At 38.7% G+C, this 15270-nt stretch overlaps 1 protein-coding gene and 1 pseudogene across 7 annotated transcripts in view; one reads left to right on the forward strand and one right to left on the reverse strand.

The window, feature by feature from the left end:
• Positions 1–15270, reverse strand: part of ITCH (itchy E3 ubiquitin protein ligase) — a 150142-nt gene that overhangs the window by 82315 nt on the left and 52557 nt on the right. For 5 of the 6 annotated variants that reach the window (XR_004742718.3, XM_035298060.3, XM_035298061.3 and 2 more), the window contains one exon: positions 7109–7154. Coding sequence is in view for 5 of the 6 variants with exons in the window: in XM_035298060.3 (XP_035153951.3) it covers positions 7109–7154 (46 nt within the window). In the remaining variant the exon portion in view is untranslated. Of the gene's footprint in view, positions 1–584; positions 734–7108; positions 7155–15270 lie in introns of those variants that run through there. The other variant, XM_035298062.3, reaches the window with a different exon arrangement.
• On the forward strand, positions 5391–6531 carry LOC100895885 (glutathione S-transferase Mu 5 pseudogene; annotated as a pseudogene). Its single transcript, XR_013535025.1, has one exon. The product of XR_013535025.1 is annotated as a glutathione S-transferase Mu 5 pseudogene (transcript).

Genomic DNA, 15270 nt, shown 5'->3' on the forward strand with positions numbered 1-15270 from the left:
TGGGGTCTTGCTGTGTTGCTCAGGCTGTTCTCAAACTCCTGGGCTCAAGCAATCTTCCCTCTAGATCTCCCAAAAAGCACTGCGATTATAGGCATTAGCCACGGTGCCCTGCCAGGTCCTCCCTTCCTTCTAAACATTCCCTTCCTATGGTCTCCCCTCCCTCTTAGGTTTTGGTTCTATGAATGATACTGCCATCTTTCCCAGGCAATTTTACTTTTCTTCTCCCTGTACCTCTTAACACTCAATATCTAAGTTCTATTGATCCCACTTTCACGTTCTCCCTCTACTCTTCTACCACCACTGCACCAGTTCTAGCCTTTGTTACCTCTCAATAGATTATTGTAACAAATTTCCATATAGGACTTTCAACCTTCACTCACCACCATGTAAACTATGTACCAGTGACAAAATATTTTTTCCTACAGAGCTCTGATCATACAATCTCCTGTTCAAACATTTTAAAAGACATTCCTTTCCATAAAAAAAAATTTTTTTTAATCTGTTAAGTCTTTACTTGCAAACCTCCATCTGGTCCCAACCCACCTAACAATAAAAATAACGTTTAGTAATGGCTAAGCACTTACTTGTATATCATCCCAACTTCAGGCGGCAGTAAAGCATGATAGTTATGAGCTCAGGCTCTGAAGGTAAGGCAGTTCCAGGTTTAACTGTGCCACTTATGCTATTAACTCAAGCAAGTTCCTTTCCCTTTCTAAGCCTGTTTTCTCATCACCTATAAAAATGAGACAATAGTACCTAACTTATATAAATGTTTAAGGACTAACTAAAAGAACAAGAGACACATTCAGCATAGTGTCTATCAGATAAAATAAACAGACTGATTCTACTCTCAACTCACAATCTGTCATTTCTCCCTTGCAATTACTCTATCTTTAGCCAAATACTGTGATGAAAGATTTCCTACAAAACAATCTGTGTTTTTCCCCACCTTTCTTTTTCTTCCTTTTACTTAGAATTCCTTCCCTCCAATTCCTCTAAGACATGCATATACAAATTATAGCTATGTTTTAAGGTCTTAGGTCAAATATTATTTCTTCCATTACAGCTTTATACATTTTACTTTACACACTAACCAACATCTTTTAAAACAATCATGTATTATTTTCTAATAATAAACATAAAAACAATAACAGTTCTAAAAAGAAACAAGATTCAAAGAAGCTCTAAATTAAGAGTATGAGATTAAGACAGAGTGACAGTTCTAGCAAATTCTGTATACTTGGACTTTAGGGAAACAGACTTCTTTTATAATGGAAATTTATATAAGAAGCCTGTTTTTATTATGTGTTGTTATTTCCCATAATAGTTTGTTATAATCTGTGAAAATGTGTGTGTCTAACCATAGTGTTCTCAAAGTGTAGACCCTGATCTTACAGCATCAGCGTCACATGGAAATGTATTAGAAATGCAATCTTGAGCCCCATCCAGACCTCATGAAACAGGTGATTCTAATGTGTTCTAAAGTCTGAGAAGGAGGGACATACTAAAATAGTACTGGTGGTTTAGTTCTTGTAATAAGTTTAAGTTCTTTTAGTAAAGTGTGAGGCTAAAATTAAAAATAGATTTTGAAAAACAATCTGGAAATCTATACAGTATACAGAATTGTCAGCGAAACCAGCACCACCACCACTGGCTTTGAAAAGCAATTAGCTGGCTGGATGCGGTGGCTCACCCCTATAATCCCAGCACTTTGGAAGGCCAAGGTGGGTGGATCACTTGATGTCAGGAGTTCAAGACCAGCCTGGCCAACATGGTGAAACCTCATCTCTGCTAAAAATACGAAAAATTATCTAGGCATGGTGGTACAGGCCTGTAATCCCAGCTACTCGGGAGACTGAGGCAGGAGAACTGCTTGAACCTGGGAGGCCGAGGTTACAATGAGCCAAGATTGCACCATTGCACTTCAGCCTTGGCGACAGAGTAAGACTCTGTCTCAAAAAAGAAAAAAAAAAGAAAAGAAAAAGAAAAGCAATTAGCAGCTAATTATGTGCTACTATAACTTTGTTCCTCTCTCACAATCTTACAAACCTCTGCTAATTTCAACATACATATACAACTGACCTATACATAAGTTCATAAGTATATGGACAGGATAGAGAACCCCAGACAACCAAATGCTAATATAGTCCGATAAGGTTGTAAAAAATATTCAAATCAAAGAGTAACAATCAAGAAGGCACATGTGCTGGGTGTGGTGCCTAATGCCTGTAATCCCAACACCTTGGAAACCTGAGGTACGGAAACTGCTTCAGGCCAGGAGTTTGAGACCAGCCTAGGAAACAGAGCAAAAGCCTGTCTTTGTCTTTACAACAGTAAATTAAAAAATATATAAAAAATAAGACACATGTAACAATAAAATCTTGAACGTCAGGCAGCAATCATCTTGGTATTTCATTTAAAAAAACGCAAACAAAAGACACATTGAGAAATATAAACTATCCAGACATGCTGTGGTGATACAGCACGATACAGACCATGTTTGAATTAAGATAAAAAAGATAAAAAGGTAAAATCACCTAAGGCTATTAGTAAACTTCCTAAATGATAACTATGGGGATGGTGGGAAAGATGTGAAGCCCTTTCTTGTCCATTAGATATATACTGCCGTGGCTTTTAGTTTTATAGTCATGAAATCTGCAAACAAAAGCAATGGCGAAAAGGCAGTCACAGCTATGACTACTACACATTATTGTGCAGTAACATTTAAACAGCATTTGACAGTTTACAAAATGCTTTTCAAACCCATCATCTCAGAGGAGTGTGTGCTCTGGAATAAAAGCTGATGCACAGGAACTTATGCTTAACGCAAAAGACATACGCAAAGATTTGTCAGGCAGTCTCAGAAACCTAGAAGACATTCCCAAATTATTTATGACAGTGATGCACCTAGGAAGATAAAAAGCATTAACAAATAGCATTAAGTAGGGAATCTAGCAATGCCTTTATAAGATATTTAAAGATGTCCAGAGTACAAGTGGTTTGATGAAAATATTGTAAGAAAAAGACTTGCAGAGGCCAGGTCCAGCGGCTCATGCTTGTAATCCCAGCACCTTGGGAGGCCAAGGTGGGCAGATCATCTGAGTTCAGGAGTTCGAGACCAGACTGATCAACATAGAGAAAACCCGTCTCTAATAAAACTACAAAAATTAGCTGGGCATAGGGGTGCATGGCTGTAATCCCAGCTACTCAGGAGGCTGAGGCAGAAGAATCGCTTAAACACGGGAGGTGGAGGTTGCAGTGAGCTGAGATCATGCCATTGCACTCCAGCCTGGGCAAGAAGAGGAAAACTCCATTTCAAAAAAACAAAAACAAAAGAGACTTGCAGAAAGCAAACAAGCAACAACAGATTGGCATAAAAGAACCTTTGAATCACCATATAAAATTCTTTCACATACCGCCCCCACCTTTTTTTTTTTTTTCCTGTCATCCAGGCTGGAGTGCAGTGGCACATTCTTGGCTCCCTGCAGTCTCTGCCTCCAGGGTTCAAGTGATTCTTCTGCCTCAGCCTGCCCAGGAGCTAGGACTACAAATGTGTAACACCATGCCTGGCTAATTTTTATATTTTTAATAGAGACAGGGTTTCACTATATTGGCCAGACTGGTCTTGAACTTCTGACCTCGTGATCCACCTGCCTCGGCCTCCCAAAGTGCTGGAATTATAGGCGCCTGGCCCACATGTCCCCTTATTAATGCAAAAATAGAGGTTTATTGTGCAAAAGAAGAGGTAAATGCCCAAAGCAAACTGAAATACTAAAACATTTTATGGAGGAAGTTTCAGGAATTCAAGACATCTTCTGTTAAATATACTAATACTAAAAAGAGGCATAAGAGACATAATAGTAGACTTCAGTCTACAGATATTTATGTAATTTTTTAAACCTGTCCTATTGCTTTTTTTTTTTTAAGACAGGGTCTAACTGTCACCACTCTGGGTACAGTGGCATGACCTAAGCTCACTGAACTCCCCAACTCAAATGATACTCCCACTTTTGGCCCCATACCCAATCCCACAGCTGGGACTAAAGGCATGTGCCACCAGTCCCAACTATTGTTTTTTATTTAAATTTTTTTCATTTTCTGTAGAGATGAGGTCTCACTAAACTGCCAAGGCTGGTCTCAAAGTCCTAGACTCAAGTGATCCTCCTGCCTTAGCCTCCCAAAGTGCTGGGATTACAAGTGTGAGCTACCACACCCAGACTGATTGCTTTTTAATCACAGTGAAGAATAAAAAATTTCTAGATAAGAAGTTACTGCCATTTAATATTCTACCTCTTATGAGATTAGTATAGATGATTCTTTGTCATAAGAATGACTCTTTGAAGTAGGTATCTATTAGGTAAGACACACTGCTTTATAAACTTTGATTTTCCTAAAGATCTTGATGAGTTGTCTTTAACTTTTCATTATAAAAACTTCTGCCAGGCATGGTGGCTCACTCCTGTAATCTCAGCACTTTGGGAGGCCGAGGCAGGTGGATCATGAGGTCAAGAGTTCAAGAGCAGCCTGGTCAACATAGTAAAACCCCATGTCTACTCTAAAAATACAAAAATTAGCTGGGCGAAGTAGCGGGCACCTATAATCCCAGCTACTCAAGAGGTTAAGGCAAGAGAATTACTTGACCCAGGAGGCAGAGGGTACAGTAAGCTGAGACCACACCACTGCACTCTAGCCTGGGAGACAGAGCAAGATTGTCTCAAAAAAAAAAGAACTTCCATATATTGGCCAGTGTGATGGTTCATGCCTGTAATCCCAGCACTCTGAAAGGCCGAGGTGGCCCAGCACTCCCTGAAGTCAGGAGTTCGAGACCAGACTGGCCAATATGGTAAAACCCCCATCTCTACTAAAAATAGAAATAGTACGGTAGTATGTGCCTATAGTCCCAGCTACTCAGGAGGCTTGAGGCAGGAAAATCACCTGAAACCGGCAGATGGCAGATAGAGGTTGCAGTGAGCTGACATCGCACCACTGCACTCCAGCCTGGGTAACAGAGCGAGTCTCTGTCTAAAACAACAACAACAAAAACAAAACTCACATATCACAGATGCAGATAGACTAGTACAATAAACTGCTACGTACCTACCAGCACACCTTCAATAACCATCAGTATTTTGTTCTACTTGCTTCACCTATCCTCCTCTGCAGCATCCGACACTGTAATATCCCATCCTTGTGGACAGTTTCCCTTACAGTCTGTGACATTACATTTCTCATTCTTCTCCCCTTCTGACTACACTTCCTGTGGTTCATCATCTTCTTCCTACTCACTGCTTATGCAATTTGAGAAAAACAAAGAATTAAACAATATTATAATCACTGCACTCTGTGGTTAAGACGTGCCACTTTTTGCTTCCAGAGCAGAAACATGGTCTGACTCCGGCGTCGGCGTCGCTTGAGGCCTGTTTGCAGAACTCGCACAAACCAGCACCATGCCCATGACACTGGGGTACTGGGACCTCCGCGGGTTGGCCCACGCCATCCGCCTGCTCCTGGAATACACAGACTCAAGCTACGAGGAAAAGACCTACACGATGGGGGACGCTCCTGACTATGACAGAAGCCAGTGGCTGAAGGAAAAATTCAAGCTGGGCCTGGACTTTCCCAATCTGCCCTATTTGATTGATGGGGCTCACAAGATCACCCAGAGCAACGCCATCCTGCGCTACATTGCCCGCAAACACAACCTGTGTGGGGAGACAGAAGAGGAGAAGATTCGTGTGGACATTTTGGAGAACCAGACCATGGACACTCGGATGCAGCTGGCCATGCTCTGCTACAACCCAGAATTTGAGAAACTGAAGCCAAAGTACTTGGAGGAACTCCCTGAAAAGTTAAAGTTCTACTCCCAGTTTCTGGGGAAGCGACCATGGTTTGCAGGAGACAAGATAACCTTTGTGGATTTCCTCGCCTATGACATTCTTGACCACAACCGTATATTTGAGCCCAGTTGCCTGGACGCTTTCCCAAACCTGAAGGACTTTATGTCCCGATTCGAGGGTTTGAAGATCTCTGCCTACATGAAGTCCAGCAGATTCGTCCCAGGTCTTTTGTTTGGAAAGTCAGCTACATGGAACAGCAAATAAGGCCCTGGGTTACCAGAAGATGGGAGGGAGGAGTTTCTGCTGCCTGGGCAGAATGCTGGAGAACAGCCTGACTCCCTGGACCAGACTTCTTCCTTTTTCCTTCTTTCTACTGTCTTCTCTTCCCCAAGGTTTCACTGTCTTCCTTTCTTCTAACATGATTCCTCCCTGCATTGAGGCTCTTTAAAGCTTCAGCTCCTCTCTCTCCTCCACCAAAGTCCCCCTCCTAACATCTCCCTTTTTCTGCACAAACGCCAACCTGACTACCTTTCCTATCAGTGCTTGTCTCTTCTTTGAGAAGCCAGACTGATCCCTGAGCTCCCCCGCACTGTCCTCAAAGACCATCTACATGCCCTGCTCCCTTTGCTCGGTCTCTATGCCCAGCCCTGTGTGATGTCCAATAAAGCCTTAACCGTGAAAAAAAAAAAAAAAAGAGCAGAAACATCTCGTTTCCTATTTTATCTGCTATTACCGGTTTCCAGGATAACCAATAAGCAGTCTAAGTTAATTAACATAGCCCAAGGCTTTCAACACATTTTAGGTCCAATCTTGAAGGGAGATGGGCACATCAAAGTGCTAAACCTAGGCTAATAGCAAACAGCTGATATAAAGCTCTGCCCCTTCTAATGAAGGCCCAGATGATACAATAGCTAGTGGTGACCTTCACATATGTGTAAAGCTCCTATCTCAGCTTTCCTGGAAAAGAAACTTAACAGCCAGTGATGGCTTTGGGATTTAGAATGCTCTCCCTCTGAAAAGGTGCCAATATATTTATTTTCTACAAGCTGAAGAAGTATCAACAATGTGGTTATCCCTAGCCTACTCCAGATAGCTGTAATCCAATAAGCTAAGAATCTTCAATCCTTCACAAATATTTCCCTCTTACCTTGAGTTCTGAATTCTTTCTGACATTCATTTATTCTTACACCATGAACTTAAAGTTTATAAAAAATTAATATTTAGGAAATGTATCTTTCTGCATTCTGCGGAAGCAATCAATGAATGCTTACCTTGTTTCATCTTTGGATCTGGAGCCATCATCATTCTGAGAAGCACCTTTAACATCAAAATTTAAACAGAAAATGAGTTTCCAGAGAGTAGTTTTCATGTTTTTTTCTAAACATGCCATGTAAGCAAAGCCTTTTATTAAATCTTTGTAATAAGGAACTTATTATACCTTAAATTCCAACATGACTTTAAAAGGAATATGTGATGTTCATAACTGCAAGAAAAAGTCTACCAAAATTTTTTGCAAATGCTTATAATTATGGATAAGGGATGTTAATTACTAAAGGTGTATTATTCATGCACTACTACTCCTGCCTTTTTTTGAAATATGTCTAACTCTAAATCAATCCTTGTGTTTTAACCACCTTTGTATCCCAAATACCTCATAAAAAAGTGCTGATCACCAGCAGAATGATAAAATTGATTCCAGAAATAGAAAAACCCATAACACCTTTCTTCTACAGGGGCCTGGGAAACAGCTTAAAAATCAGGAAGGCCACAAATGAGAATCCAAGTGGCCAAAAATTAATGTCACAGTGTTCATATTCTCTTACTTGATTGATAGAAAATCAATATATCCTTAGAATTCAGTCAAAATCTTTTTACTATAGAAGTATTGGAGGGGCCAGGCACAGTAGTTCACACCTGTAATCCCAGCATTTTGGGAGGCCGAGGTGGGCGGATCACCTCAGGTCAGGAGTTGGAGACCAGCTTGGCCAACATGGTGAAACCCCATCTCTACTAAAAATACAAAAGTTATCCCGGAGTGGTGGCAGGTACCTCCAATCCTAGCTACGTGGAAGGCTAAGGCAGGAGAATTGCTTGAACTCAGGGGGCAGAGGTTACAGTGAGCTGAGACCTCGCCATTATACGCCAACCTGGGCGACAAGAGCGAAACTTCATCTCAAAAAGTGTTGGAGGGAGGCTTCTAAAGCTAGGTACATTTAAAGAAGCAAAAAACAAATGGTAGACAGGGAAAGAGAAAGAAAAATCATCCAATGCAGAAACAAGAACTCAAATTCAACCATCTTGGTTAATTTAGTAAAGGAACAATAGGTCCCTGGATAGCATCATAGTTTCAAACAATGAAATCATTACCATATTACCAAAGCATAATTGGTGGATTAATTCATTTTAAAAATGCTGAGTCACCACTACACTATACCATACTTAGCAAAGTTGGTAAATGTCTCATGCAATCTAGAAATATATATATTTTAAAAATAGTATGTGAACAAATAAAATGTTGTCTATACAACGGAATTATTACTATTTGGTAATAAAAGAGAACAAACCAATGAAACACACTATGTGGTGGATGAGCCTCAAAAACATTATGCTAAGTGAAACTAGCCAGACCAAAAAAAACTCCACATATTTTATGATTCCATCTATACAAAATGTCCATAAAAAGGCAAATTTTTAGAGATAATAGAGACCGGGCGTGGTGCCTCACACCTGCAATCCCAGCACTTTGGGAGACCAAGGTGGGTTGATTGCCTGAGGTCAGGCGTTCAAGACCAGACTGGCCAACATAGAGAAACACTGCCTCTACTAAAAATACAAAACTTAACTAGGCATGGTGGTGGGTGCCTGTAGTCCCAACTACTTGGAAGGTTGAGGCAGGAGAATCCCTTGAACCCAGGAGGCAGAGGTTGCAGTGAGCAGAGTGTCACCACTGCCTTCCAACCTGGGTAACAGCGAGACTCCATCTCAGAAAAGAAAAGATTAGTGGTTACCTGGGGCTGATGGTGGGAAGAAAAGCTCCTGTAAACTGGCAAGAGGGATTTTATTGAGGGGATAAAAATGTTCTAAACCTGAATTACAGTAATAGTTGAATCCCTCACTTAAGTTACTAAAATGCATTAAGTTGTACACTTGAGATGGGTAAATTTTATGTTGTATAAAATACAACTCAATAAAGATGGTAACATGGTTAAAAAAACAGTACAATGAAATACATTTTGGCTATAAAGGGTAAATTTCAATTTAAGAATGTTTTAATATGGAATATATTCCCCTAAAATGGCTTATGAATGGGACATAAATGAAATCAGAAAACCACAACAAAATATCTAGCATAAGTTACTAAAATCTGTAAATTAGTATTTCGCTTTTCTCAAAATTAAGAAAACCATTTGGAATAATCCATTTAAATCTACCATTACCTGCCACTTCTAAACTTTCTCACTACAGTGACAAAGAACAGTATTTTAAACACATGAGTTCTGAGGCCAGACTGCCTAGGTTTGTATTATAGTTCTATCATGTACTTTGTGACCTTACAAAAGTATACTTGACTTCCTATACCTTTTCCTTTATGTATAAAATGTGGATGACACCTACATCATAGAGCACTCATAAGAATTAAACATGTAAACATTTACCACTGTGCTAGCACATATAAGCAGTCCATAAATAATAACTATTATTTCTCAAAATTTACATCTCATTAGTAAAGTCTAAACAAGAGCCATTTTTGTTCAATTTTTTTTTTTTTTTTTTGACAAAGGATCTTGCTCCATTGTCCAGGCTGGAGTACAGTGGCATGATCATAACTCACTACAGCCCTAATCTCCCAGGCTCAAACAATCTTCCCAACTCAGCCTCACAAAGTGGGAGAATGCATGGATGAATGCCACCACAAACCCAGCCATATATATATATATATATATATATATATATATATATATATATATACATACATACACACACACACATTTTTTTTTTTCAATTTCTTATTTTATTTTATTTTTTGAGACAGAGTCTTGCTCTATCACCCAGGCTGGAGTGCAGTGGCACTATCTTGGCTTACTGCAACCTCCCCCCGGGTTCAAGCAATTCTCCTGCCTCAGCCTCCTGAGTAGCTGCAACTCAAGCATGTGCCACCATGCCCAGATAATTTTTTGCATTTTTAGTAGAGACAGGGTTTCACTGTGTTAGCCAGGATGGTCTCGCTCTCCTGACTTCGTGATCCGTACATCTTGGCCTCCCAAAATGCTGGGATTATATGCGTGAGCCACTGCACCTAATTATTTTTAAATTTTTTTGAATACACGGGTTCTTATCATGTTGTTCAGGCTAGTCTCAAACTCCTGGATTCAAGTGATCCTCCCATCTTGGCCTCCCAAAGTGCTGGGATTACAAGTGTGAGACACCATGCCTGGAATATTTGCTCTTTTATTTCACTCCAATATAAAGTGAAACTGTAAATATGAAATTTATGGCATGAATTATTTAGATCTTATCCTCTGCTTATAACTAGACGATAGTTAACAACAATAAAAATCTAACACTTATACAATGAATGTCCAAGAAGAGAACAATGGTTGTTCTTAATCATTGCATTTTACAAATGTATTGCCCTTTAAAAGTATTCTCAATCCAAATTTCCTCAAGAAAACTAGTCAGATTGCTAAATGCACATGTTTTAACCAAAAGAAACTTTGGAAGATCTACAAATATCTCTTCTACTCAGTGAACAAGTCAAAATGACCTGCCCTCCCACCACAAAATAACTAGCTCCTAGATAGAGCAGTTTAACACATCATTCCTATTTCTTGGGTGTCTAGCAATCTCAAACAAAAAAGTTAACTAAACCAGGTGTGGTGGTGAGCACCTGAAGTCCCAGCTACTCAGAAAGCTGAGGCAGGAGTTCAAAGGTACAATGTGATATGATGGCTCCTGTGAATAGCCACGGAGCTCTAGTCTAGGCAACACAGCAAGATCCTGTCTCAAAAACAAAAAGGAAAAAAAAAGTGAATGAACACAAGTAAGCAAATATGAAAAACTGGGTTACTTAGAGGGCCATTTTCAATCCTGAGATGGATTAGAAAGCCTTGGGCTAGCCACAAACCTGGGGTGCTGAACCAGAGCCTGCCACATCAGGCTGGCAAGGGTCTGATCCATTCTAGAAATACGCATGTAGGAAAAGAGGTGTGGTACACCTTGGCAACTAGCAGAAGCAAAAGAAATTTTCTCTGAGGCAAAGAATCCCCAGTTTAGGCCCTTAAGGTTCCAACAGACTAAGATCAAATATAAACTTGCAATCGAAGAACAAATGCAAATGAAAACAAACTTCAATGAGGAAGAGACAAAAAAAACATTTATATTCCCAAGGATTTCAGACACTGGAATTATCAAATGGAGAAAGTTAAAAAAAAAAATTCCTATGTATCAAAAGAAAATTACAAGGAAGAAATGAGAAACTACTATTCTACTCCTAGGTATATATCCAAAGGAAATGAAAACGTATTTCTACACAGACCCTTGTACACAAATGCTTTTAGCAGCATTATTTATGATTCATAAAAGTCAAATAGAAATAAGCCAAATGTCTATCAACGGATGAATGGATAAACAAATTGTAGCACATGTATACACAGTAGAATTATTATACAGCCATAAGAAGAAAGGACTGATACATTCTACAACTTGGATGAACCTCAAATTCATTATGCTAAGTAAAGAATTCAGGCACAAAAAGTCACATGATTCTTTCTATATGACATATCCTGAATAGGTAAATCCATATAGACAGAAAGCAGATTAGTAGTTATCAGGGGTTAGGAGAAGGAAAAATTGAGTTTTTTCCTGAATTCAGGCACAAAAAGTCACATGATTCTTTCTATATGACATATCCTGAATAGGTAAATCCATATAGACAGAAAGCAGATTAGTAGTTATCAGGGGTTAGGAGAAGGAAAAATTGAGTTTTTTCCTGAGGTGACAAGAAAGATCTGAAACTAGAGAGAGATGGTGGACGTACATCATTGTCAACTGTACGTTATGTAAATTTCATCTCAGTTTTTAAAAAATCCTAACAAATAGTGAGCATATTTGAAGCGGCAATAAGTATTGTAAGACTGAAGATGCACATACCTCAGCAATTCTACTCTCAAGCATATACCCTAAATAAAACGTTAAATCTGTTTACTAATAAACACATGCAAAAGTGTTCAATGTATTCATAATGGCAAAAAAAAAAAAAAGGCTAAGCAAACGTCCTTTGATATAAAAATCTTAAAATCCTGGAACAGTCACCCATAAGATTACTATGTAGTAGTAAAAGTGAATGGCCTACAGATACAATATGATTAAATCTTAAAATGTAACACTGAAAATTAGCTGGGTGTGGTGGCAGGCACCTGTAATCCCAGCTACTCAGGAGGCTGAGGCAGGAGAAAAACTTAAACCCGAGGGATGGAGGTTGCAGTGAGCTGAGATTGCAGCACTGCACTCCAGCCCGGAAGACAATACGAGATTCTATCTCAAAAAAAAAAAAAAAAAAAGGCAACACTGATATTTTCATGCAGCTCAAGAGAAATGTACAAATAGCATAATGCTTATATATCACACACAGGATAAAATCTTTAAGGACCATAGAAACGATAAATTCAAAGTTCAGAACAGTGATAATCTCTAAAGAAAAGGTGTAATATAAGAACAAAATACAGGTGGATGCAATATTGTTAATACTCTAATTCTTAAGCTGTATGATAGTTTCAGGAATCCTCATTTTATTATGTTGGTTTATATCTTAGACATATTAAATATGAGAATATATACCAAAGTGCTTTGTAAATTGTAAAAATGAATGAAGAATACAATGATCTTCACTGAAATTCACAATGACCATATCATAGCCTCAATACTTCAATTTTTAAAGTAGCTCTCATAAAGTAAGACAAAAACATAACATACACATTGAAAGGAGTTTTACTACCTTTTGTGGGGAAGTAAATTATTTTATATTTTGAGCATACATAGACATATGTTCAAATGTAAGTCAAATTTTTAAAACTAGCATTACAGCAAAGTTTATCTCTATAAAATAATTAGTTGGTACCCAGACCAGTTGAGATCTAGTAACTTCAAACAACATTTGGTAAAGCAAAAAATGTAGGCTAGCTTTTTAGAATTTATTATTTTGGTAAAAAACATTATTAATATATTCACATATGAAAATGGTTATTTATCCTAATATTAAGTGGAACTACAAAAACTAGAGCCTATCACAACAAAGCATCAATATTTAAAAGGAATGGAACATACACAATAAGAACCAGAAGTCACATATTCCAAAAACTATTCCTAAATTAATTTAAAACACATCCGGAGTATACATGGTAAAGAGTAAAGATCTTTACAAGACTATGTTCCTGTTTTATAATCACGAAGTTAAAAGCGGCTGGGAGTGGTGGCTTATGCCTATAATCCCAGCACTTTGGGAGGCTGAAGCAGGATCACTTGAGCTCAGGAGTTTGAGACCACCCTGGGCAATAGGGTGAGAACCTGTCTCAACAAAAAATACAAAAATTAGCTGGGTGTGGTTGAGTGCGCCTGTAGTCCCTACTGGGGAGGCTGGGTAGAAGGATCACTTGAGCCCAGGAGGCAGAGGCTGCTGTGAGCCAAGATCACACCATTGCCCTCCAACCTCGGCAAATGAGCAAGACCCTGTCTTAAGAAAATAAAAAGTTTAAAGTAAAATGCATTTTTCTTTCTTTTCAGGAAAACTAATGTCTTTAACAATCATACTTTTCTGTGTTTTTTGTTAGATGTCATATATGGGAAGACAGAGAGTAATCAAGTCACCAAAAAAAAATCTCTCAAAAAGAAAAAAAAGATAAACAAGAAGCTCTGGCAGATATGAACTGCCATACCCCATTTGTTAGTTTAGATCTGTGGGTCATAAAAATAAGTCAACCTTAAAAAAAAAAAAAAAAAAAAGTTGGTCTGAGCACAGTGGCTCATGCCTGTAATCCCAGCCCTTTGGGAGGCCAACGTGGGCGGATCAGCTGAGGTCAGGAGTTCGAGATAAGCCTGGCAAACTTAGTAAAACCCTGTCTCTACTAAAAATACAAAAATTAGCTAGGCATGGTGGCAGGCACCTATAATCCCAGCTACACGGAAGGCTGAGGCAGGAGAATCACTTGAACCAGGAAGGTGGAGATTGCAGTGAGCCAAGATCGAACTATTGCACTCCAGCCTGGGCAACAAGAGTGATACTCGATCTCAAAAAAAACTGTCTGCCTAAATAGCAAATTAAAGACCTCTTTCTAGAGACCCATGAAAGCAGATTAACACTGTATTTCATTGAAGGAAAACACCACAACAAATTAAATTTTAAAAAAATTACAACTGAGACTCTTATCAAGGTATTAAACTGGTTGAAAGTAGGGGAATATAAAGCTAGCTAGTTTTTAAAATAAAACTTAAAGACCAGAAAAAACAAGTACATTTTGTTTTACTTGGAAAAAGTTTATTTACATAACTGCCATTTTTAGAAAATTTATCCACCAAGAAGAAAGAACCAAAAATGTGCCTGTAAGTACAGTAGACCTCCCCTTATCTCTAGTTTTAATTACCCACAGTCAACTGTGGTCCAAAAGTAGGTGAATACAATAAGGTATTTTTCCTCCCAAAGCTCTAACAAAGCTAAAATGTGAGGTATTTTTGGAGTGAAACTGAAACTGAGAGATGACATTCCTATAACTTTTATTATAGTATACTATTATAATGGTTTTCTTTTCTTTTTTGAGATGGAGTCTCGCTCTGTCACCCAGGCTGGATTGCAGTGGCACGATCTCAGCTCACTGAAATCTCTACCTCCTGGGTGAAAGCAATTCTCTTGCCTCAGCCTCCCAAGTAGCTGGGATTATAGGCGCTCAGCTAATTTTTGTATTTTTAATAGAAATGGGGTTTCACCATGTTGGCCAGGCTGGTCTCAAACTCCTGACCTCATGATCTGCCTGCCTAGGACTCCCAAAGTGCTGGGATTACAGGCATGAGCCATTGTGCCCGTCTTACTTTCTTATTATTGTGGTTAAACTCTTACTGTGCCTAACTTAACAAATTAAATTTTATCATAGTTATGTATATAATGGAAAAAAAATGCCTATACAAGTTTATATAGGGTTCAGTACTATCTACAGTTTCAGGTATATACTGGGAGGTCCTGGAACATATCCCCTATGACTGGGGGGAAGGACGACTACACCAAAAGAGATAAGGTGATCACATTAGGAAAATCTAATCTTCATAGTAAAGACATCTCATTTTATTAAGCTTCACTTTATTGTACTTCACAGATGATGTGGTTTTTTACAAAATGAAGGTTTGTCACAACCCTGAATTAAGCAAGTCTATCAGCACAATTTCCCAA

This window comes from Callithrix jacchus, chromosome 5 (genome assembly GCF_049354715.1).
Source record: "Callithrix jacchus isolate 240 chromosome 5, calJac240_pri, whole genome shotgun sequence".
In the NCBI taxonomy this organism is placed as follows: domain Eukaryota; kingdom Metazoa; phylum Chordata; class Mammalia; order Primates; family Cebidae; genus Callithrix; species Callithrix jacchus.